Raw genomic sequence first — 22,706 nt, forward strand, 5'->3', positions numbered from 1 at the left:
ACATGGGGAAGCCATACAGTCAGCTCACGGCTCATCTCCTGACCTCCCCGGAGATTTCACACTCCCCGAGACTGGTGCTGAGTTCAGGATTGTCACCGTCTGCAGAAAGAGACACGGGGGCGAGGGAGGAGATCTGGAGGAGGGGAACAAGACAGTGCAAAACGCCTCAGAGAATGATACCAGGCTACACAGGTTCGAACTTTTACAGCTGTCCATATCACTGGAATTTTCTTTTTAAGTTATAATGTGTTATTAGCGGTTATAGCCTGACTAAATTCTAATAATATTTAACAAGTTTCAAACTAGTAGAAATGTTCTAGATGAGAAAAATCGTGGGTTATAACAGTTTTAAAATTGTCAGCAAGTTTAAATGGTTATTATAGGTTATAACATGTTATAACAATCATACTTCACAATTAAAGTTTTTAGCTTAATTTATTTATTATAGGTTATAACAATGACAGGTTAGTATAGCAAGTGTTAATGCTTGCTATAAATGCTGATATATTATAACATGTTATAGATATATAACATGCTATAACGTTGTAACAGTGAAAGTTTGTAAAATGGTGTTTCTATGTTAATGCATTGATCAAAATTTACAACAGTTTTTAAAATGTGTTATATGTTTTAATATATCACACCTTTAGGTCTTATCACTGGTCATTATAATATGCTATAACATGCTATAACAGTCAACTGACTTTAAATTACATTTGTAGGTTATAGCACATATTATTTTTTACATTTCATTATATGTACAGTAACATGCTATAACATGTTATAACAGTTATTGTTTGCAAAATTGTATTAAGCTTATGGGATTTGTCATAGGTTATAACAGTTCAAAGAATTAATGATAGGCTATAATGTGTTATAACACAAAGTTTTCCAAATGATGTTTATTGTGAATGTGTTAATCATAGGTTATAACTGCTTGAAATGATGCATTTAATAACATGTTACTCTGGGTTATAACATGTTATAACAGCTATCATGACCTATGACAGTTCGAAACATACCACATGTACAGTATGTTTTTATATTTTTGAGCTTTTCAAATATCAGGGTATAACACTCAAAGGTGGATGTACAGGTTTTATTTTGCACTAAAACTAAACGCTGTGTTCTTCATGCCAAGGTTTCATCCCCAGAATTCAGAATTATTTCTCAAAGACGTACGCAGAGACGTGTCGAGAAGCAATTAGTGAATTTGATTCAGATCAGAAGGTGAGAATTCGGCCAGCTACAGCCGACAAACTACCTGCGGTCGAACGAGCATTTCCAGACATCAAGGTAACACACACACAAACAGTTTTACGTAACCCTTTTCACCCCTAAGTCACCCTTGCCCCAGGATCCCAGTGTTGAGTCGTTGGTGTTTAATTATAAATGGAGCCGAGATCGAGTATCAGAGTCAGTCGGTGTAGTGTAGTCTTTACTCAGGACACTGTGAGACTCCCACACAGCTTCCAATCTGTGGATCCACACTCAGATAGACAATTATAGATACACACACACACATGCACACACTCCGACACACACTTTGACACACACTCTGACACACACTCTGGCACACACTCTAATACACACAGTCAGATAGACAATCAGATACACTTTCAGACAAACAGTCAGACAATTATAGATACACACACACTCTGACACTCACTCTGACACACACTCTAATACACACAGTTAGATAGACAATTGGATACACTCTCAGACACACACTCAGACAGACAATTATATTGACAATAAGATACACACACCTATACAATCCGATTCACAGATACACTCAGATACACTCTTGAACACACAATCAGACATAGTCTCAGACACACACACAGATACATACACAGATACACAATCAGACACACTCAGACACACACAGATACTGTACAGTACATACACAGATACACAATCAGACACTGTCTCAGACACACAATCTAACACACACTTTCAGACACACTCTCAGACACTCACACGGACACACACTCAGATAAACATTCTTATACACAATCAGATACACACTCAGACACTGTCTCAGACACACTTTCAGACACATACTCAGACACACTCTCAGACACACACAGACACACACTCAGATAAACATACATATACACACTTATATACACAATCAGACACACACTCTCAGACACACTCAGTTTTACAGCAAAACAGTGCTAATTTACCTCTGTTACCATGCTAATGCTAATATCCCCACCACTACTACTAACCCTTACGGTGTTGTGTTTGTAATGAACTGCAACAGAAGTTGAATCCTTCTTATAATTATATAAGGGTTAAATAGTGTTGTTCTCTTAGTCTTGTCGCACTAAAACAGCAAAGTTCAGACAAATACATTTCAGCTAATCGACTTTAAACAAACTTCAGCCACGGAAACTGAACACTCCTTTGGTGGCCATCTCTAAAGAAGCAATTCCCTATAAATCCCTGGACTACTGGAGACCCCTGGACTCTCCATATTCGATGGACGACAGCAACCCGCACAAGTACTTCATTTCAGGCGAGACACACAAACTTTTCTCAGGACATAATGACAATACAGTCACAGTTTACAGTTTTTATCTCTGTGCTGCTAATACAGTTACTTATTTCTTCTTCTTCTTCTTCTTCTTCTTCTATATTTATTTCTTTTTCTCTCTCTTCTGTTTCCACGCTTCTGTATAGTTTCTTTGAGACAATGGGAAATTGTTAAAAGCGCTATACAAATAAATTGAATTGAATTTAATTGAATTGAATTGAATTGAAGTAGGGGGCACAGTGGCTTAGTGGTTAGCATGTTCGCCTCACACCTCCAGGGTTGGGGTTCGATTCCCACCTCCACCTTGTGTGTGTGGAGTTTGCATGTTCTCCCCGTGCCTCGGGGGTTTCCTCCGGGTACTCCGGTTTCCTCCCCCAGTCCAAAGACATGCATGGTAGGTTGATTGGCATCTCTGGAAAATTGTCCGTAGTGTGTGATTGCGTGAGTGAATGAGAGTGTGTGTGTGTGCCCTGCGATGGGTTGGCACTCCGTCCAGGGTGTATCCTGCCTTGATGCCCGATGACGCCTGAGATAGGCACAGGCTCCCCGTGGCCCGAGGTAGTTCTGATAAGCGGTAGAAAATGAATGAATGAATGAATGAATGAATTGAAGTAGTTTAAGTTTTTGTTTCTTTTAATTGTGACGATTTTGGCTCACATTTAACAAAAACCCACCAAACCCACCATCTCAAAAAATTAGAATACTTCATAAGACCAATAAAAAAACATTTTTAGTGAATTGTTGGTCTAGTATGTTCATTTACTGTATGTGTACTCAATACTTGGTAGTGGCTCCTTTTGCATTACTGCCTCAATTCGGAGTGGCTTGGAGGTGATCAGTCTGTGGCACTGCTGAGGTGGTGTGGAAGCCCAGGTTTCTTTGACAGTGGCATTCAGCTCATCTGCATTTTTTGGTCTCTTGTTTCTCATTTTCCTCTATTTTCCACATAGAATCTCTATGGGCTATTGTCAGGTCTGGTGAGTTTGCTGGCCAGTCATGCACACCAACACCATGGTCATTTAACCAGCCTTTTGTGCTTTTGGCAGTGTGGGCAGGTGCCAAATCCTGCTGGAAATTGAAATCTTTAAAAAGCTGGTCAGCAGAAGGAAGCATGAAGTGCTCTAAAATTTCTTGGTAAACTAGTGCAGTGACTTTGGTTTTCAAAAAACACAGTGAACCAACACCAGCAGATGATATTGCACCCCAAATCATCACAGACTGTGGAAACTTAACACTGGACATGAAGCAACTTGGGCTATGAGCTTCTCCAACCTTCTTCCAGACTCTATGACCTTGGTTTCCAAATAAAATACAAAACTTGCTCTCAGCTGAAAAGAGGACTTTGGACCACTGGGCAACAGTCCAGTTCTTCTTCTCCTTAGCCCAGCTAAGATGCCTCTGGTTTAGGTGTGGCTTAACAAAAGGAATACTACAACTGTTGCCAAATTCCTTGACACGTCTGTGTGTGGTGGCTCTTGATGCCTTGACCCCAGCCTCAGTTCATTCCTTGTGAAGTTCACCCAAATTCTTGAATCGATTTTGCTTTAGAAGCCTCTCAAGGCTGTGGATCTCTCGGTTGGTTGTGCATGTTTTTCTTCCACACTTTTTCCTTCCACTCAATGTTCTGTTACCATGCTTGGATACAGCTCTCTGTGACCAGCTTCTTTGGCATTGAATGTTTGTGGCTTACCCTCTTTGTGAAGGGTGTCAATGATTGTCTTATGGACAACTCTCAGATCAGCAGTCTTCCCCATGATTGTGGAGCCTAGTGAACCAAATTGAGAGACCAATTTGATGGCTCAGGAAACCTTTGCAGGTGTTTTGAGTTGATTAGCTGATTGGGATTACATCATATTCTAATTTTTTGAGATTGTGAATTGGTGGCGGGGGGTACGGTGGCTTAGTGGTTAGCACGTTCGCCTCACACCTCCAGGGTTGGGGGTTCGATTCCCGCCTCCGCCTTGTGTGTGTGGAGTTTGCATGTTCTCCCCGTGCCTCAGGGGTTTCCTCCGGGTACTCCGGTTTCCTCCCCCAGTCCAAAGACATGCATGGTTGGTTGATTGGCATCTCTGGAAAATTGTCCGTAGTGTGTGATTGTGTGAGTGAATGAGAGTGTGTGTGTGCCCTGCGATGGGTTGGCACTCCATCCAGGGTGTATCCTGCCTTAATGCCCGATGACGCCTGAGATAGGAACAGGCTCCCCGTGACCCGAGGTAGTTCGGATAAGCGGTAGAAAATAAGTGAGAGAGAGTGAGTGAATTGGTGGCTTTTTGTTAAATGTGAGCCAAAATCATCACAATTAAAAGAACCAAATACTTAAACTACTTCGGTCTGTTTGTACTGAATTTATATAATATACAAGTTTCACTATTTAAGTTTTATTACTGAAAAAAATGAACTTTTCCACGACATTCTAATTTATTGAGATGCACCTGTACAGTATATTTCTGTAAAGCTGCTTTACAACAGTGTTATACATGTAAAATTGAACTGAATTAATTTGAACTGTTAGCATAGTATATTTGCTGTCTCTTGGACTAACAGCTGATATTAAAAAAACAACATAAATGTATTGAGCATAGCTATTAAAATCCTTTTAAACCTATAATTTTAGAATTAGGAATTGATAAGTAAAATATAAACACAGAGTTTTTTTCTAAATGGTATTTACTGAGGTATTGAGTCATAAGCAGTAACCTTTAACGACTTTACTTCGGTGTGTTTGCAGGGTTTGCTGGATACGTCCCCAGAGCCAGGTACCTGATGGGTTCCAGCTTTCCCATCACCACCAATAAGGCGCTTATCCAGTTTGGCAAGCAGATGAAGGCGAGTCACAGTGCGCTCGGCCTGACAAGAGAGAGAGATGACAATCTGGTCTCAGCACCCATCATCTACCCCACACACCGTGGCCTGCTGCCCCGCTACACTGGACATGTACCAGGTACCAGCTGCTTTTTAACATGATTATTATTATTATCAGACATCAGGCAGGTTTAGTTTGAACCTTTACAAAAAAAATCTAATAAAATACACGTGAATAAATAATAAAATAATGATGTGATTTCATATGTTTTTACATTTTTAGATTTGATTTTCACAACTGAATAATAATTTTTACACAAATTTATTTTAAAATATTCATTATTTTCACATGAATTTTTCACACAATTTTTTACCTGATTTTCACTTACTCCCTTTATTTTTATATATTTTGCATGATTTTCTTTTACTTTATTTTTATTTACTTTTTTGTAAAATTTAATTTTTCTTTTCAGATTTATTTTTCTTTGCATTTATTTATTTTCATTTTTCTGAAAAAAATTCTCAAATTGATAATTCTTTTTCATGACTTTACATATTGCCTTGATTTCATGTATTTACTTAAGATCTTGTGTGTAGTTTCAGGGCACAACATGACAACAAGCACTTCACATGTTTTTTTAAATGTGACCAAGATATGTCACTGATGTCATCATGTGTTTTCAACATCACCTTTGTGATGTTTCTGTACTGAAGCTGCATTTCTAGCGTACGGTCGGTTATATTCAGCTGATCTGACATGTCGCCATGCCAACAGGATACAAGTTTCGATACGGACAGACGTTCGGGCAGCTTACCAGCAACTCTCTGGATGTGAGCGGCACACGCAGGAAGATCGACACTGAGTGAGGGATGACTCATAGAGCTTTAGATGGACCCCAGCAGCTGGTCTAATCACCAGCACACAGGAAAAATATCACGAGAATCAAAAATATGATTAAGATAAAAGGAAAAAATGCAGCATGGAGATAATTTATGGAGGTGTTTTTATTTTTTATTTTTTGCACATGGAACTATTCCAACAGTTATGCTACGTTCACACGGCAGCTAGATATCCTAATTATAGTCTTATAATGAGATCTGTAATTCCACGACGCTGAACATACCAACAGTTCTTTCAGACAGCTCTGTAACTGGCTGTAATGTACAGTATAGGCTTGGGAATTTTTATAAGAATAACGCAGATCATCTTAAATAGTATGATAATAATCTGCTTTATTGTCAGCATCAGGAAATGCTACAGTCACTCAGTTAGAGCAGAGGCACTCAAACAAACCCTTATCATACACACACATATTAGTATCACTGAGCGCTTTATTAGGCACACTTACACATTAATGCGGTTATCTAATTAGCCAATCATAAATCATATAAACATATAACAGCAGCACAGTGTGTACAATCATGCAGATACAGGTTAAGAGCTTCAGTTAGCGTTCACCTCAAACATCAGGAAAAAGTCTGATCACTGTGTCTTTTTTGATGCCAGTTGGGGTGGTTTGAGTATTTCAGAAAGCTTCTGGGATTTTCACAACAAAAAAAAAGCCAATCAATTGAGCAGCAGTTCTGTGTGTGGAAAAAAATGGGCACAATAAATGAGGACCAACAGGAAGGATACAGTAACTCAAATAATCACTCTTTATAACTGTGGTGAACAGAAAAGCATCTTAGAAACAAACAGACCAAGCGTTAAACTTGAGGTGAATGAGCTACAACAGCAGTAGATCACATTTGGTTTCACTCCTGGGACAACAGTGGGGACTCGTAGGGACTCGTACCTGCTTGAGTTTACAGTATACAGTGCTCTGCTGTAACATGATTGGCTCATTAAATAATTACATAAATCAGCATATCGTCGCTGTCGGGCGGAAACCTCGTATGTTCAAATTTTGTCAATTTCATATTTTTTCACATATCGATGCTATTGGTCAGTCCCCACGTGGGTCTGTTATTTTTACAAGTTATTAACCAATCTAAAGTCTTGAAAATAGCTTGAACACAAATCTCATAACTCCATTGGACACTTCATCTGTCCACCTCTTCCTCACTCCGTGGGAGAGCTTCACGGCATATTTCTCCTCAAGAAGAGTCGCAACGAATCAACACGTCTTCTGAGGTAAATGTCTTCAAAACACTGGGCTCAAAGAAAAAAAAATCTTGACCCCCGCTAGTTCTGGTGCTCGTCTGAGGACAAGAATTTAGCGCAAGACAATCCACTGCAACACGGACTAAACCCTGTGCACTGCAGATAAGGTACAGCGTTTTTTAATTTCCTGAAAAGTAACGGTTTTGGAGATACGAGGATTCCGTCTGACAGCGACGATATTCATTATAAAGTGTTTAGCATTAGTATAGTATTTAGCACAATGTGTTTCATGATTTTTTGTTCATTTGAATGTCTAAGAATAATGATTCAATGGATATTGTTTTAACAAGTCATTACTATTTAAACATTTTAGGGTCAAATGTCAAAGTCATATGGAAATGAAAAAATTAAACGCTTGGTTGTGTGCTGTTTTAATATATAAGATACAACAGCTACCACTATAAAAGTTTTATTTTCCAAAAAACAACGGTGTCGTTTTTCCCTTATAACTCAGACATTTGTCAACAATTACCCTTTCTGATCAATTAATGATTGACATGTAAGACCTTTTCACCCGTGACACGTTTATTGTTTCATTACAGGCTGGTTATAGCAACTCTAAACAGTCTCCACCAGACTCAGACAGAGAGATCTGTCATTCCGTATGACAGTTTAATACACTGAAAGAACGACGAGAAGTGTAACCCAGTCCTTCCCTACTGGGTCAGGCTCGGAGGTCAGAGGTCACACTTCTGCACATCTTTCAGAAAAGTACAGTCTTGTCTTCAAATACTGAACCTGCAATATTGATAACTGTATATTTCACTCTGTATGTATGATAGAAAAAAGATAGCTGGAAACTAAATATGGGTTAAATGCATTTATCTATAGAGTTATCTAATATAGATACATACAGCATACAGTAGTTTGTATAATGGTCATGCTGGGGAACACTGGGACCACTTGTACAACCCTAACAACTAGCTGCTATCACATAGCAATACCTTAGCAACAATAGCAACAGTTTATGTTGTGTACAGCTAGAAATTTTGACCTTAGACCAAACAAATGCCTCCTTGACTATATTTGCCTACTTGGAAACTTTTTTAGCCCTGAGTTCAACCAGTGACATCAATCCAAAGCTGCCCATGTTTTTTCCCTGCACTAGTCGGACAGTTCCGATGTCCACTTCCGAGTTAAGTCAAACAGTATTCTCAATGCCTTCCAGCGATCACCAGGAATACCACAACAAGACCCAATCAATCACTTAGAATTCCAGCACAACCAGAAAGCAACACCATATCATCCCACAAGAACCACCCTAGCAACCACCTACAGTGCCAAAACCCTAGCAATGATTTACCAACTACACAGCAACAACATGGAATACCATAGCAGCTACCTAGGAAAAGCCTAGCAACTTCTTAGCATCACAAGTTACGACTTAGAATACCATAGCAACCAAAAGGTTCAACCATATCAACCAACTAAGATCCCATAGGGACCACCATAGCAACCACCTACATTACCAACACCCTAGAAAGCCAACCAAGAAAACCTTTCAACAATCTACCAACAACTTAGCAACAGGAAAATTGGTGAAACCTCTTCCATTATTGAGGGAACTTTTAGGTCATTGAATGCAGGTTCTGAAATTCTGAATCTGCAGCCAAGAACTGTAAAGTCAGATTATTATCTACACAGAGTTAGAGATTAATTTACAAAGATACAGAAATGTTTAGTACTGCCCAGTGATTAAATATGAGTTTAAAGTAAAGATGTTTTCTGATCTGTTCTCAGTACACATTGGCACTACACATGGACCGTACTTAAGTATTAGAATAGGTATTGTCAAAATATTTAAAAGAAGAATTATGTACTTGAATCTACATTTAAACATACTCTAATATGACTAGCTAATTCATTAATAAATATTACGCTAACTCAAACAAACCTGGAGTTTAGATTATCAGTTAGCTAATGTTTAATAACCAGTTTTTCGGATGACGACATCAACAACAAAAACAATTAGCTAATTTATATAACATTGTAAACAATTAAACAAGTATTAAACAAACATTATAAACAGGTAAACAAAACAATTTACAAAATAGCTAATCTAAAAAGATATATGAAACTTAACTAGCTAAATCATTTAACAAAATAATGAACAAATTTAGCTAGGTAAGAGGTCAAGTTAACTTGCTTGCTAACATTAACGTTAACATTCTGAACATCTCATGCTGATGGAAAAGATTAAAGATATTAAAGATATTTCAGATTTACTCTGAGAAGATTAAGATTTACATTAAGCTGTTAAATAAAAACCTGGCAACTCCCATTGGCATGTGAAGGTGTGAACTGTACAAATCAAGTTCATTGAAGTTGAAATAAAAAAAAAAAATACATATAAACAGTAAAAGAAATCTTTCATTTCTCATTCATTCACTCATCTTCTACCGCTTATCCGATCTACCTCGGGTCACGGAGAGCCTGTGCCTGTCTCAGGCGTCATCAGGCATCAAGGCAGGATACACCCTGGACGGAGTGCCAACCCATCGCAGGGCACACACACACACTCTCATTCACTCATGCAATCACACACTACGGACAATTTTCCAGAGATGCCAATCAACCTACCATGCATGTCTTTGGATCGGGGGAGGAAACCGGAGTACCCGGAGGAAACCCCCGTGGCACGGGGAGAACATGCAAACTCCACACACACAAGGTGGAGGCGGGAATCGAACCCCCAACCCTGGAGGTGTGAGGCGAACGTACTAACCACTAAGCCACCGTGCCCACTAAAAGAAATCTTCACTTTCAAAAATGTTAAAAAGAAAGTCCAAAATTATTTCAATTTCAGAACACTACTTATAATAACAACATAATAACACAAATTACTCTGGAATTTTCCGCCCCTTTAATATTGATCTTTAATCTCTAATCTTTAATATATTTTTGTCAGTTCATGAACTCTACATTGTTTAAACCTATAAATGATGATGATGTTTAAAAGTGGTAATTGTTTTTATATGTTAAATATGCACTAGTGGTGCAGTGACCTTTACTACCCACTTCGATAGGTTAAAAAAAAATCTGCTTTGGAATATTTCCATAATATTGAGGAAATATTATTGGAAATATTGAGTATTAACTGGCAGAAAATGATGAATAACCTACATGGCTATATACAGTACAGTAAGTTTCAATACTGACAGCAGATTCTGCATTTTTTTTGTTTTTGTGGAAAAACCAAAGATCAGTAAAATACCACTTTAGGTTAATTGTGCTTTTAGGAGTTTGTGCTTCTTTTCACACTTCTTCATGTCCATGTAGATTTAATGAGAATCATCACTGGGTTGAATTTGTGTCATTGGGAATGAGGTTCTGCTCGTGCTCCACAAGGATTGTGCCAGCTGGTCCATCTTCAATGCTCCAAGCTGGAGCCAGTGTGAAGGTGATCTGCAGAAAAAAAAATCTGCAAGCTCAACTATGCACAACTCATGAGTTTTAATTTAAAATTCTGTCTTGGTACTGACCTTATTGTCTGGGTTTGCTTGATGCTTCCTTCTGCCTTCTCTACTGCCACGGGACTGCCGATTCCAGAACCAAATAATCGGGCCCAACGTAGCTCCTTTGATGGTTTTACCTGATCCGTCCTCAGTGAGAACTCTTCTTTTCTTCTGACATCATTTTCCACCGATGTCTCATCATGCCGTCCGAGTGGAACAAAGCAATCTGCTTCCATCACACGTTCAGTGAAGGGTGTATGGCTCAGCCACCATCCAGCATGCTTCTTTTTTGAACCAACAGATGATATCTGCTCAGCTTCTCGAGTGGACGGTATAGAAACTGTAACTGCACAGTTATGGATTTCCATCTGGTGTGGTACACGTGGTTCTCTTTTCTCCTTCAATTTAGATCTTTCTGGTTGTCCATCACTGTTTTGCCTGTTAGGCATCTTTAGAAATGAGCAGCCAGACACAGCAAGAAAGCTTGACTGTTGGATGGATGGCTGATTTTGCTCCTGTCTCCTTTGGAGCCTTGACTCAGAGAGCAAATGGAGGTCAAATGGCAACTCAGAGAGTGGCTGGATCAGGAGGAGGAGCTCCTGAAAGACAGATTTACACACCGGATCCTGGGACAAGGCCAGGAAAGCCCAGGGGTGGTAGTACTCTGCAATCACATCTGTGATAGAAAATGATAAAGAACATTTGGATCAAATCATTTTAAAGGAGCTGTCTGTAAAGTCTCTAAACAAATGGTTATATCATTTAAAGATACTTTAGACAAACTGTAATTTCCAATATTAACATGTAACACATTTGTCTAGTTATTTTATAATGATCATTTGTTTGACAAATTTACAGCCCTGAAATTAGCCCCGTGCACAGCAGGAATGTTTAGTGTATAGTTTTAACTAAGCCAGGAGAGTTATTTGTGGGTAACAGGAAAGCTCATCTGTGTTTGTATTGCAAATTTCAGCTCGATTAAGGCAAACCAAACAAGAATTAAAAAAAAAAAAAAAAGAAAAAAAAAAAAGATGTTTGGTTTTCAAAGTACAGTATGTTGTTTACAGCATTTGCCAGATGCCCTTATCCAGAGCAACACACATTTGATTTCATTTTACAAATCTGAGCAATTGAGGGTTAAGGGCCTTGCTCAGGGGCCCAGCAGAGGCTGCTTGGTGGACCTGGGAATCGATTCCTGATTAGTGGTCCAACACCATAACCACTAGGCTACCACAGGTGTGGAATATCAAGACATCAATAAAAGACATCAATAAAAGACATCAATAAAACGCCACTCTAAAATGTACAGTTTTACTGTATTGGGGGGGGCATCTCCTTCGCATAGAGTTAATCAGGTTGTTGACTGTGGCCTGTGAAATGTTGGTCCACTTCTCTTCAATGGCTGTGCGAACTGGAACACAATGTCATAAACACTGATCCAGAGCATCTCAAACATGCTCAATGGGTGACATGTCCGGTGAGTATGCTGGCCATGGAAGAACTGGGATGTTTTCAGCTTCCAGGAATTAGGTACAGATCCTTGCAACATGGGGCCGTGCATTATCATGCTGCAACATGAGGTGATGGTCATGGAAGAATGACACAACAATGGGATCTTATCACGGTATCTCTGTGCATTCAAAATGCACCTGTGTTTGTTGTCCATAACATATGCCTGCCCATACCATAACCCCACCGCCACAATGGGCCACTCGATCCACAACGTTGACATCAGCAAACTGCTCACCCACATGTCTGCCATATGCCTTGTACAGTGAAAACCGGGATTCATCCATGAAGGGAACAACTCTCCAAAGTGTCAGACGCCATCAAATGTGAGCATTTGCCCACTCAAGTCAGCTACAACGACAAACTACAGTCAGGTCGAGACCCCGATGAGGACGATGAGCATGCAGATGAGCTTCCCTGAGACAGTTTCTGACAGATTGTGCAGAATTTCTTTGGTTATGCAAACCGATTGTTGCAGCAGCTGTCTGTGTGGCTGGTCTCAGATGATCTTGGAGGGTGAAGATGCTGGATGTGGAGGTCCTGGGCTGTTGTGGTTACACGTGGTCTGCGGTTGTGAGTCCGGTTGGCTGTACTGCCAAATTATCTGAAACGCCTTTGGAGATGGCTTATACTAGAGAAAAGAACATTCAATTCACGGGCAACAGCTATGGTGGATATTCCTGCAGTCAGCATGCCAATTGCACGCTCCATCAAAACTTGCGACATCTGTGGTATCGTGCTGTGTGATAAAAATCGCACATTTTAGAGTGGGCTTTTATTGTGGCCAGCCAAAGGCACACTGTGCAATAATCATGCTGTCTAATCAGCATCTTCATATGTCACACCTTTACGGTGGATGGATTATCTCAGCAACGGAGAAGTGCTCACTAACACAGATTTAGACAGATTTGTGAACAATATTTGAGAGAAACAGGCCTTTTGTGTACACAGAAAAAGTCTTAGATCTTTGACTTCAGCTCATGAAAAATAGGGGCAAAAACAAAAGTGTTGTGTTTATAATTTTGTTCAGTGTATGTAGTTAGATAATCTAAAATCCTGACATTGGGACATCCAGCGCTTTTTCCAAGTTGCAAACAGAGCACTAAGCTCTTACCTACACAGGTGTACAAGTGCCGGAACCATGACTCCAAAGCAGACAAGCTGTGAAAAAATATTATTATTACTACAGAGCAATTTGTTTCATTTGTACTAAAAGTTAAATATATGTTCTGTAGTAAGACTTACTTCAGAAGACCTAAAAAGAAGGCATTAAGCCTCAAGCTGTGGTTGGTCAACATTGAGCACTTCTTAACAACTGAGACCAGGCTGTGCAGCATGCGTGTGGATGGGCCTGGAAAAAAAAAAAAGAGTTTATAAACTCAAGCACATACGGTACTTGGCCCCCTGCATCGCTCCTCAGAGACATTCCGCCGAGTCTTTTATATTTTGATTTTTGCCATCCATTTAAAGGTTTATTTACCTATTACCAATGTATTTGAAGAAGCACATTTAATATTTAAGTGGAAGGTGCTTTGCATAGGGGGCACGGTGGCTTAGTGGTTAGCATGTTCGCCTCACACCTCCAGGGTTGGGGGTTCGATTCCTGCCTCCGCCTTGTGTGTGTGGAGTTTGCATGTTCTCCCCGTGCCTCGGGGGTTTCCTCCGGGTACTCCGGTTTCCTCCCCCGGTCCAAAGACATGTATGGTAGGTTGCTTGGCATCTCTGGAAAATTGTCCGTAGTGTGTGATTGTGTGAGTGAATGAGAGTGTGTGTGTGTGTGCCCTGCGATGGGTTGGCACTCCGTCCAGGGTGTATCCTGCCTTGATGCCCAATGACGCCTGAGATAGGCACAGGCTCCCCGTGACCCGAGGTAGTTCGGATAAGTGGTAGAAAATGACAGAGTGAGTGAGTGAGTGAGTGAGTGAGTGCTTTGCATAAAAATAAGAACTTAAATTTGACTAGCAGTCACAAACCTGGCTGCGTAGATGCCTCCACCACGCTCCACGGCTTATTACTGCGTTGTCCAACAATCAAATCCAGCTTAAAGGGCCTCAGTCCATCCTGGAGAATGTTCCGGAAAGCAGGGCAAAGCTGATCTAGGACCAGTTGACTGATTTGGGGGCACAGCGAGCTGTTTCCCAGTCTAAACTGTGATCAGATTACAACATAGTCCATTATATGAAGTCACATAGAACTGTTTTCATTAACACATTTAATTAACTGCTAGACTGGAACGACACCTCGGATCAAGATAAAGCGGTGCTAATTGGATCTCAGTGGGATACGTGTGGTATCGCTTGAGGCTAAATTCATAGGTGAGGTTTTGCTTTAAAAAATAAATAAATAAAAAAGACTTTGCTGAATTATATCACTGTTCTCCAGATACTACCTTCTCATTAGGGTCTGTGCAGGAGCTAAAGTGTGCTGTGATCAATTCCACTGCTACGCTCAGAGATTTCAGCAGGTCTAAAGGAAGCAAAGCAGAGAGCGAGACAGTTAATATGTGCTCTTTAAAATTTTTAATCCACTTCCTGACAAATACAGCAGTCTTATTATACTTTAAAAATATGTTGTTTTATAATACATACAATAAACTTTTTTTATATACAGTATATATAGCATATATATAAATTTGTTTAATAGAGCAATAGAGTAATTTTCAGCTTGTTGTTTATTAGGGCAAATCTGATCATCGTAATATTTGCCTATGGCAGTTGTCAAAACAAACAATAGTATAAGCCACAATTAGGAAATGAGGAAGAAACGGCGAGAGGACAAAACTACGGAAGCGTATTGCATTCACTTGAGTAAAAAAAAATCTACTCTGTTTTTCTGAATTAACGACTTAATTTTTCAGGAAAAACATTTTTTTGCTCTGTTTTTCTGAATTAACGACTTACTTATCTCAAAATTATAAGATAATTTTTCAGGAAAAAAAAAATTTTGCTCTGTTTTTCTGAATTAACGACTTACTTATCTCAAAATTATGAGATAATTTTTCAGGAAAAAAATTTTTTTGCTCTGTTTTTCTGAATTAACGACTTACTTATCTCAAAATTATAAGATAATTTTTCAGGAAAAAAAAAATTTTGCTCTGTTTTTCTGAATTAACGACTTAATTATCTCAAAATTATGAGATAATTTTTCAGGAAAAAAATTTTTTTGCTCTGTTTTTCTGAATTAACGACTTAATGTGGATTGCATGGAAGTAAACATGTCCCGCCTTTCAAGTTTAATCAGTTGAACCGATATGGTATGCTTCACGGATATAAGATGATGCATCTGAAATGCATTCAGACTGGTTATGTGGTGACACAAGAGACAATCAGGCAATTGTTGAAAATACTGGATCTCCATGGAGTGCAACTGAGGCGCCGGAATCGTCTTCGGCGACGTTTGTATCATAATCCAGGCCCGAACTTTTTATGGCATGTTGATTCATATGATAAACTCAAACCATATGGGATCTGCATGAATGGTGCAATCGACGGGTTTTCACGAATGGTGATACGGCTACCGTGAAGCATACCATATCGGTTCAACTGATATAGAAACACAGCAACGTCAAGTAGATCAGAATGTTCTTTTCGTCTGAACAGGCGCAAAGTCTTGAGGTGTCTGCGCAAAGTTGATGCACTAATAACAACACCATTTATATTAATTAAAGACAGCCGTATCTCCCAATGTCTCAAACCCAAAGTAAAATAAAACCGGATTAAACTTGAAAGGCGGGACATGTTTACTTCCACGCAATCCACATTAAGTCGTTAATTCAGAAAAACAGAGCAAAAAATTTTTCTTTCCTGAAAAATTATCTCATAATTTTGAGATAAGTAAGTCGTTAATTCAGAAAAACAGAGCAAAAATTTTTTTTTCCTGAAATATTAAGTCGTTAATTCAGAAAAACAGAGTAGATTTTTTTTTACTCAAGTGAATGCAATACGCTTCCGTACAAAACAAGCACATACATACAAAAAAAAAAAAGGAACAGGAAATAAGGCTCAGACTTAACAGACTAATAACACCTTAAAACTGAAAAGAAGATATGAAAAAACAAAAGAAGAATCAGCAGAGTTTATATAGACAAACTAATTACTTGAATTAAGAAGAAAAGGTGAACACAATCTGATAATAAACCGATGGCAGGACACAGACGGAGGGAGGACAGAATGTAAACAAAGGCCGCATGGAGTGAACTAAAAAGCAAGCAGTGCTGAGCTAGGAACCAGAACTCGCACTGATGGAGAATTTGTGACTATAATGTATGTTTACTATATGTATCTTATAGTATCTTATAGTATTAATCTTAAAAAAAATCTCATAATATAATAAATAAAATAATAAATAATCTATAAAATAATCTAAAGAGGCTGAAAGACAACTTCAAGGAAGCTGAATGGCATTGTTAAGGATCCCAAAAAAAAAGAGTATTAGTGTGCTCACAGTGAGCACACACACACACACACACACACACACACACACACACACACACACACACACTCACAAACACACAGTTCATTAGTCAGTCCAAGCAAGTGTGAGTTAAAAAGTAGGTCACAAGCACCAACAGGGAAGTAGAGACCAGAGCCTGCAGCGAAATTTGAGTCTGTCTCTCTGTCAGACAAGAAATACTGCATCAATACGCCACATCAGGATAATACAGACGATAGATAGATAGATAGATAGATAGATAGATAGATAGATAGATAGATAGATAGATAGATAGATAGATAGATAGATTGTATGCAGCAACATTATAACGATTACAGTTTTTGTTTATTAATTACTGACATCAAACCTCTAGAGCCCTTGGATTTGTCCTGAACTCAGGGGACTGTCAGTATAGAGGAGTATTAAATGTTTGCAGTCCCTGTGCCTTCTGTCCACCGTTTCCGAGGTTCACTCTGGATTGAGCTCGTTTTGGACCAGGGTAATGCAGTTACAGAAGATGAATGAATGCATGATAAAGTTATTGCTGCAGCAATTGAAAACCTCAAACATGAAACATTTGAGTTTTGTATATACGCTTAATAATAAAAATGGGAGGTTCGGAACATCAAATGCTTTGTTCTCAAAAACAATAAAATCCTAATATAAGAGATCATACCCATCAGGATTAAAATGTTTCCTCATCTCACCTTTCCTCTGCAGCAGATCAATAGGAAGAAATTTAGTGGAGGGATCTGGTGATGAGCAAAACTCTTCAGGTGGTCTATCAGCTAGAGAGGATGAGTCACCATGCTGATGCTGTTCTTTCTCCAGGAAGCCTGTACATACATTGCAGGATAACTAAAATATACAAAACTATATTTATTGTATCTTTTAAAAATTGTAAATAAAATCTTACAGTGTGGCTTTTTTGGTCCAAAGGCAAAGGCAGTGGTGTTGAGATCCTGAGTCGTGTGGGCTTGAAGAACAGCATCTGAGCTGCTTTGCCCAGCACCAGGAATAATAAAGGATGTGACAGAGGTCAGGGAAGTCACTGAGGTAATAGCTGGAGATGAACTATAATAAGGATAAACAAGCTCATCTTGCGGTCTTGTTTCTGGTGCTATAAACTTTGGAGATGTCCGATGAGACCCAAATTGCTCAGCATGGAAGCTCTGTACATGTTTATTGGAAAAAGTTTCTTGGCCAGTCTCACTTGGATTAAGGCTTGGATAGGTTTGATCTAAACAGGTATGATTTGCTTCTGGGCTCTTATCAGGTAGACTGGGTTCTTCAGTAGCTGTTATTCTGTATTTATGGTCTGGGTCAGACTGGAAGGACAGTGAGATGGGTGGAGCCCAATGAGGGCAAATGTGAGGTTCACACGGGGTTGGGGTACAAGTTGAGCAGGTATCCGTGCATGAGGCTGCTTCCAGATGAACAAAAGAATAGTTGTCCAAAGGTGAGCTTGCTAAATTGCTGGGCAGGTCAGAGCTTTTGGATGAACCATGTTTGTGGTTCATGTAATGGTCTATCAGGGAGCCCAGGACGCTGATGGTTTGCTTTCCTGATGGTGGTTGAAGTACAAAGGGCTGGATGGGTAAAGAGGTAGGTCTCTGTGGCTTATTGTACTGCACAACTTCTAGGCATGATTCAGGAACTTCTGTGTGATAAAAGACACAAAAAGGGTAGATTATTTTCACTACTAACATTGCTGAAAATGATTGAAAGATACTAGTCTTTATTAGTCCTTGTTTAATGAAAGGACTTGTTTAATGAGGGATGTGGTAGCTCAGTGGTTATGGTGTTGGGCTACTGATCGGAAGGTCATGGGTTCGAACCCCAGGTCCACCAAGCTGCCACTGCTGGGCCCCTGAGCAAGGCCCTTAATCCTCAGTTGCTCAGTTGTAAGTCACTCTGGATAAGGGTGTCTGCTAAATGCCGTAAATGTAAATGAAAGCCCACCCTACGGTTTAGGGGAAATATTTCCTCAATCAATAACCTGTACACCCAAAAACAACCAGGTTCCTTCATTTATTCATCTTCAGGAAGTGCTTTATCATGGTTGGTATATTTTTGGATTTAGAGCCTATCTTGGGTAAAAGGTGATACTACACCCTTGGATGGGATGCCTGTACATCACATAGCAACACTCATACTGTATGTTCACATCAAGGACAATTTACAGTTACCAATCCACATCCTGGCATTTGAAGGAATCCCACTTGGACACAAATAGAATGAGAAACCATAAAGAAACTCCATACAGACAGTAACAGAAGTACAGTATCATTCCCTGGAGCTGTGAAGAGGAACTGCAACCTGCTTCACTACCTTTCTGCCCTAACAGAAAATTAAGTACTTAAATAACACTGTTGACTTTCTTACCCAATGATGGAATGTTTCCAGCAGTTTCAGAGCCCCCAGATATTTCAGATTCCCTTTCAGCTGTGCTTGTAATTAAGGTTTCATTTTGTCCTGAAGGAGCGTTCCTTTGAACAGGTGAAATGTTCTGGGAGAAGAGGGAGGAAGTAGGATCTTCCTTGCTGTTTTTCACCACTGATGGACTTCTCAAACTCTTTTTGAATCGCGCAAGCTCTGCAAATGAGGTTTTATGTTGCCTCAAAACATGTGCAGATGAAGTTACACTTATCTGGCTTGGGCAGCTCAGCACCCGGCGCAGATTTTCCTCGTTTGGTAAAGAATGACATGGTTGCTTATTCCAGCTTTGAGGTACTTGTGTAGCACTAGTGTGTTCACAAATACTGGGTTCTTGATCTTTGTGTTTGTCATTCTGTGTCTTGCAGTGAGTCTTTCTGTTGTTTTTTCCCTTCAAAATCCTCCTTGTACTTTTGCTTGTATTCCCGTCTATGTACTCACCAGCCTAGGAAAGAAGAATATACAGTATAAACAAACCAGGGCAAATTAAACAAAACTAAATAGAAAAACCAAGATCTACTGCAATATCATGACTATGGTACCTGGACGTCCCTTTGGTTGACTTCAACTGCCTCCTCATCTTCTGTCTCTGGTTTTCTGAATAGAAAGTATTCTGTGGGTATCGTCAAGCTACCATGGCTATGAGCTTCTGAGCAACTTGTCAAAGAGGACCATGCCGGACTAGCAGCAGACTGAGATGAGAGGTCACAGGTCACCAGCTTGTAATAATTGTACGTGGTCGGCTGGCCTTGACATGGAGTGAGATCAGAAGTTTCCTGAGATGACAAACCGTTACAGTCAGCCTGGTAGATGTTACAATTTGGATCAACTTTACAAGGAGACCAGCATGGAATCAGCTTGAATTCATCATCCTGAAGATCAGACTCCGTTACTCGGGACTGCCTTGCAGGACTGTCCAGGTCATATGGTGTAGCAGGGACTGCATTATTAGTCTTATTATAAATAGCACTGAAATTTACTAACACCCCATCAGAGCTGTTGCAAGAAGAATCACTGATATAATTGGTCTGGTTTTGATTCAGTGACTCACAATCTGAGAAGGCATTTTTTATGTAAGGAAAATATCCATCACAGTTGTTTTCATCAGCCCAGTCTTGTTCCTCACAGTCCATCAAAACTGGGGTGTCTTCATTGTTCCTGTGAAGACGCAGCCCTGAGTCTTGAAGTATTTGTTCATCATTTCTGTCTCTCACAAAACCCTCCAAATTTTTAATATTATAATTGCATGCAGTGGTATACCTCAGGGTCTTTTCCTTGGTCCCATTTGAATTTTCATACTGGCAAAATGGATACTCTTTCCAGTCGTTATGCAGGATGTTTGTATATGCATCCCAATTCTTCTCAGCCTCTTTAACTTCTAATTCAAGAACAAACAGGTTACGACTATACAGAGTCGTAGGGTTGTATCCGCTTATGTTTCCAGAACCTGGATCTGAGATTCCTGCCCTTTTGTTGACTTTGGACCAGCTAGTGCGACCCTGGATGTCATCGTTCAGTGCTTCATTTGGGAGGTTTTCTCTTTCAGGAAGTGAGATAGTATGAGTCAGACTCAAAGTGCAGGGTCTTCTCGGTCTCCGTTCTGGAGTATAAATATGACAACCCACAGACTGACCATGAACCAGAGGGATGTGTTGGACAATCATGGTTTCTCCAGACGGGTTATCAGAAGTAGCCATTTTTTCAAAGAAGCAGTCAGGAGTCAGTTACAAGAGAGCAGATAGCGAAAGCAGTACTTCCTGTATTTACATCATGCTGCGTCTCCAGAAATACCTAATAAACAAGACGCATACTTGATATGTCGTTTGATATTATAGGACGTTGGACATAAGTATATGTCGGGCAAAATGTTAGGCTGAGATCACAGAAAAATTAGTGATTGCATTAAAACCCACCTAGCCATTAAGCTCCATCTGCAAAGTGAGAGTCAACAACCCACGGAGTCTCGGACTCTGAAGTGAACGCCAATCATTTCCCCATCACTCACACATCCAACCGCATAAAACACTGGTATCATATTGAAATGTTCACTTACCAGAAGAAAAGCATAAAAACCCTGAAAAAGTGATAACAGGATTAGTTTACATCAGACTTCCTTTGGTTTCTTACTCCCCACACTTACTGTTTCTTTCTCTCCAGTCTTCTTTTTCTCTACCCTCTCCCTCTCTCTCTCCGTCTCTCAGCACAGCGGTTCTGTGCCCTACACAGTCCTATGGCAACAGCATCAGCGATGTCTCTGAGCACGCTTGCTGATTTGCTGAGGCTTGTGTGGAAGGCAGAACTCCGTCTGCTTTCGGAGTGAGGGAATGAAATGCTGACTCACACAGCCATGATGCTGGGACACGGGACAGGAAACACTGATAGCTCTGTTTTGCTAACACATTTACACACCGGCTTACAAACTGGCAGTTATAAGTGGAAGCACACAAATTACTATTTTGGGCTCAGAGTAAAAAATTTATATATATATTTGGACAAAAAAGGATTTATTTTCCATGGTGTTAGAGTCAGAAAATCGGACAGAATTCATTTTTGAGAAATGCATAGTGGGTTAAAGCATGGTAGTAATTTGGTAATAACCTTAATAACATAAACGGTGCTGTTAATTATCTGTAGTATTGCCTGATCAAAAAAAAAAAAGGTTTGCACATTAAAAACTAATTTAGATGGAACTATATACACTTCAATAAAACTTTTCTGAGCAAGATAATATCTTGAAAGAAAATACCCTGAATATTGATCTAATATTTCTTATTACAAGATCAATTAAAAGATCAAATTAGCGATCAAATTATTTAGACTATTTATCCTGTTGTTGTTGTTGTTTTTTTTTTTTTTGCTCGATTCCATATAGACATTTTCTTATTCTAATTATTTAATGATTTCAAATGTGAAAATTCCTTCAATTTATTAAGTAATAGCTAGAAAGAATTTCAATGATTTACAAAAAAAACTTGAACAGGTATAACAAAAACGCCAATCACCGATCAATACTGTCAACTGACTGTGAATTTTATCATTATGACCATTTAAAGAAAATTATTCTGTGTGTGTGTGTGTTGGGGCACGGTGGCTTAGTGTTTAGCACATTTGCCTCACACCTCCAGGGTTGGGGGTTCGATTCCCGCCTCCGCCTTGTGTGTGTGGAGTTTGCATGTTCTCCCCGTGCCTCGGGGGTTTCCTCCGGGTACTCCGGTTTCCTCCCCCGGTCCAAAGACATGCATGGTAGGTTGATTGGCATCTCTGGAAAATTGTCCATAGTGTGTGATTGCATGAGTGAATGATAGAGTGAATAGTGTGTGTGTGCCCTGCGATGGGTTGGCACTCCGTCCAGGGTGTATCCTGC

At 39.6% G+C, this 22,706-nt stretch overlaps 2 protein-coding genes across 2 annotated transcripts in view; one reads left to right on the forward strand and one right to left on the reverse strand.

Moving 5' to 3' along the window:
• The window catches only part of cimip2b (ciliary microtubule inner protein 2B), an 8,571-nt gene extending 1,450 nt beyond the window's left edge, over positions 1–7,121 (forward strand). Inside the window, exons 2-6 of the mRNA XM_060895352.1 lie at positions 1–192; positions 1,142–1,296; positions 2,395–2,527; positions 5,274–5,486; positions 6,123–7,121. The exon at positions 1–192 is cut by the window's left edge and continues 32 nt beyond it. Of these exons, the coding sequence (XP_060751335.1) occupies positions 1–192; positions 1,142–1,296; positions 2,395–2,527; positions 5,274–5,486; positions 6,123–6,214 (785 nt within the window). The 3' untranslated portion in view covers positions 6,215–7,121. The remainder of the gene's footprint in view (positions 193–1,141; positions 1,297–2,394; positions 2,528–5,273; positions 5,487–6,122) is intronic.
• Positions 7,122–10,231: 3,110 nt separating this feature from the next.
• On the reverse strand, positions 10,232–21,459 carry LOC132862934 (AP-4 complex accessory subunit RUSC2). Its single transcript, XM_060895343.1, has 12 exons — positions 21,396–21,459; positions 21,256–21,312; positions 19,885–21,133; positions 19,292–19,787; positions 17,823–18,566; positions 17,614–17,742; positions 14,865–14,941; positions 14,449–14,623; positions 13,721–13,826; positions 13,590–13,636; positions 10,994–11,642; positions 10,232–10,916 (listed from the first exon to the last, which is right to left on the reverse strand). Exons 3-12 carry the CDS (start codon positions 21,037–21,039, stop codon positions 10,793–10,795), a joined length of 3,702 nt encoding a protein of 1,233 aa, XP_060751326.1. The 5' UTR covers positions 21,040–21,133; positions 21,256–21,312; positions 21,396–21,459; the 3' UTR covers positions 10,232–10,792.
• Between the last annotated feature and the right edge of the window lie 1,247 nt (positions 21,460–22,706).

Source organism: Tachysurus vachellii, chromosome 20 (assembly GCF_030014155.1).
Source record: "Tachysurus vachellii isolate PV-2020 chromosome 20, HZAU_Pvac_v1, whole genome shotgun sequence".
NCBI lineage: Eukaryota > Metazoa > Chordata > Actinopteri > Siluriformes > Bagridae > Tachysurus > Tachysurus vachellii.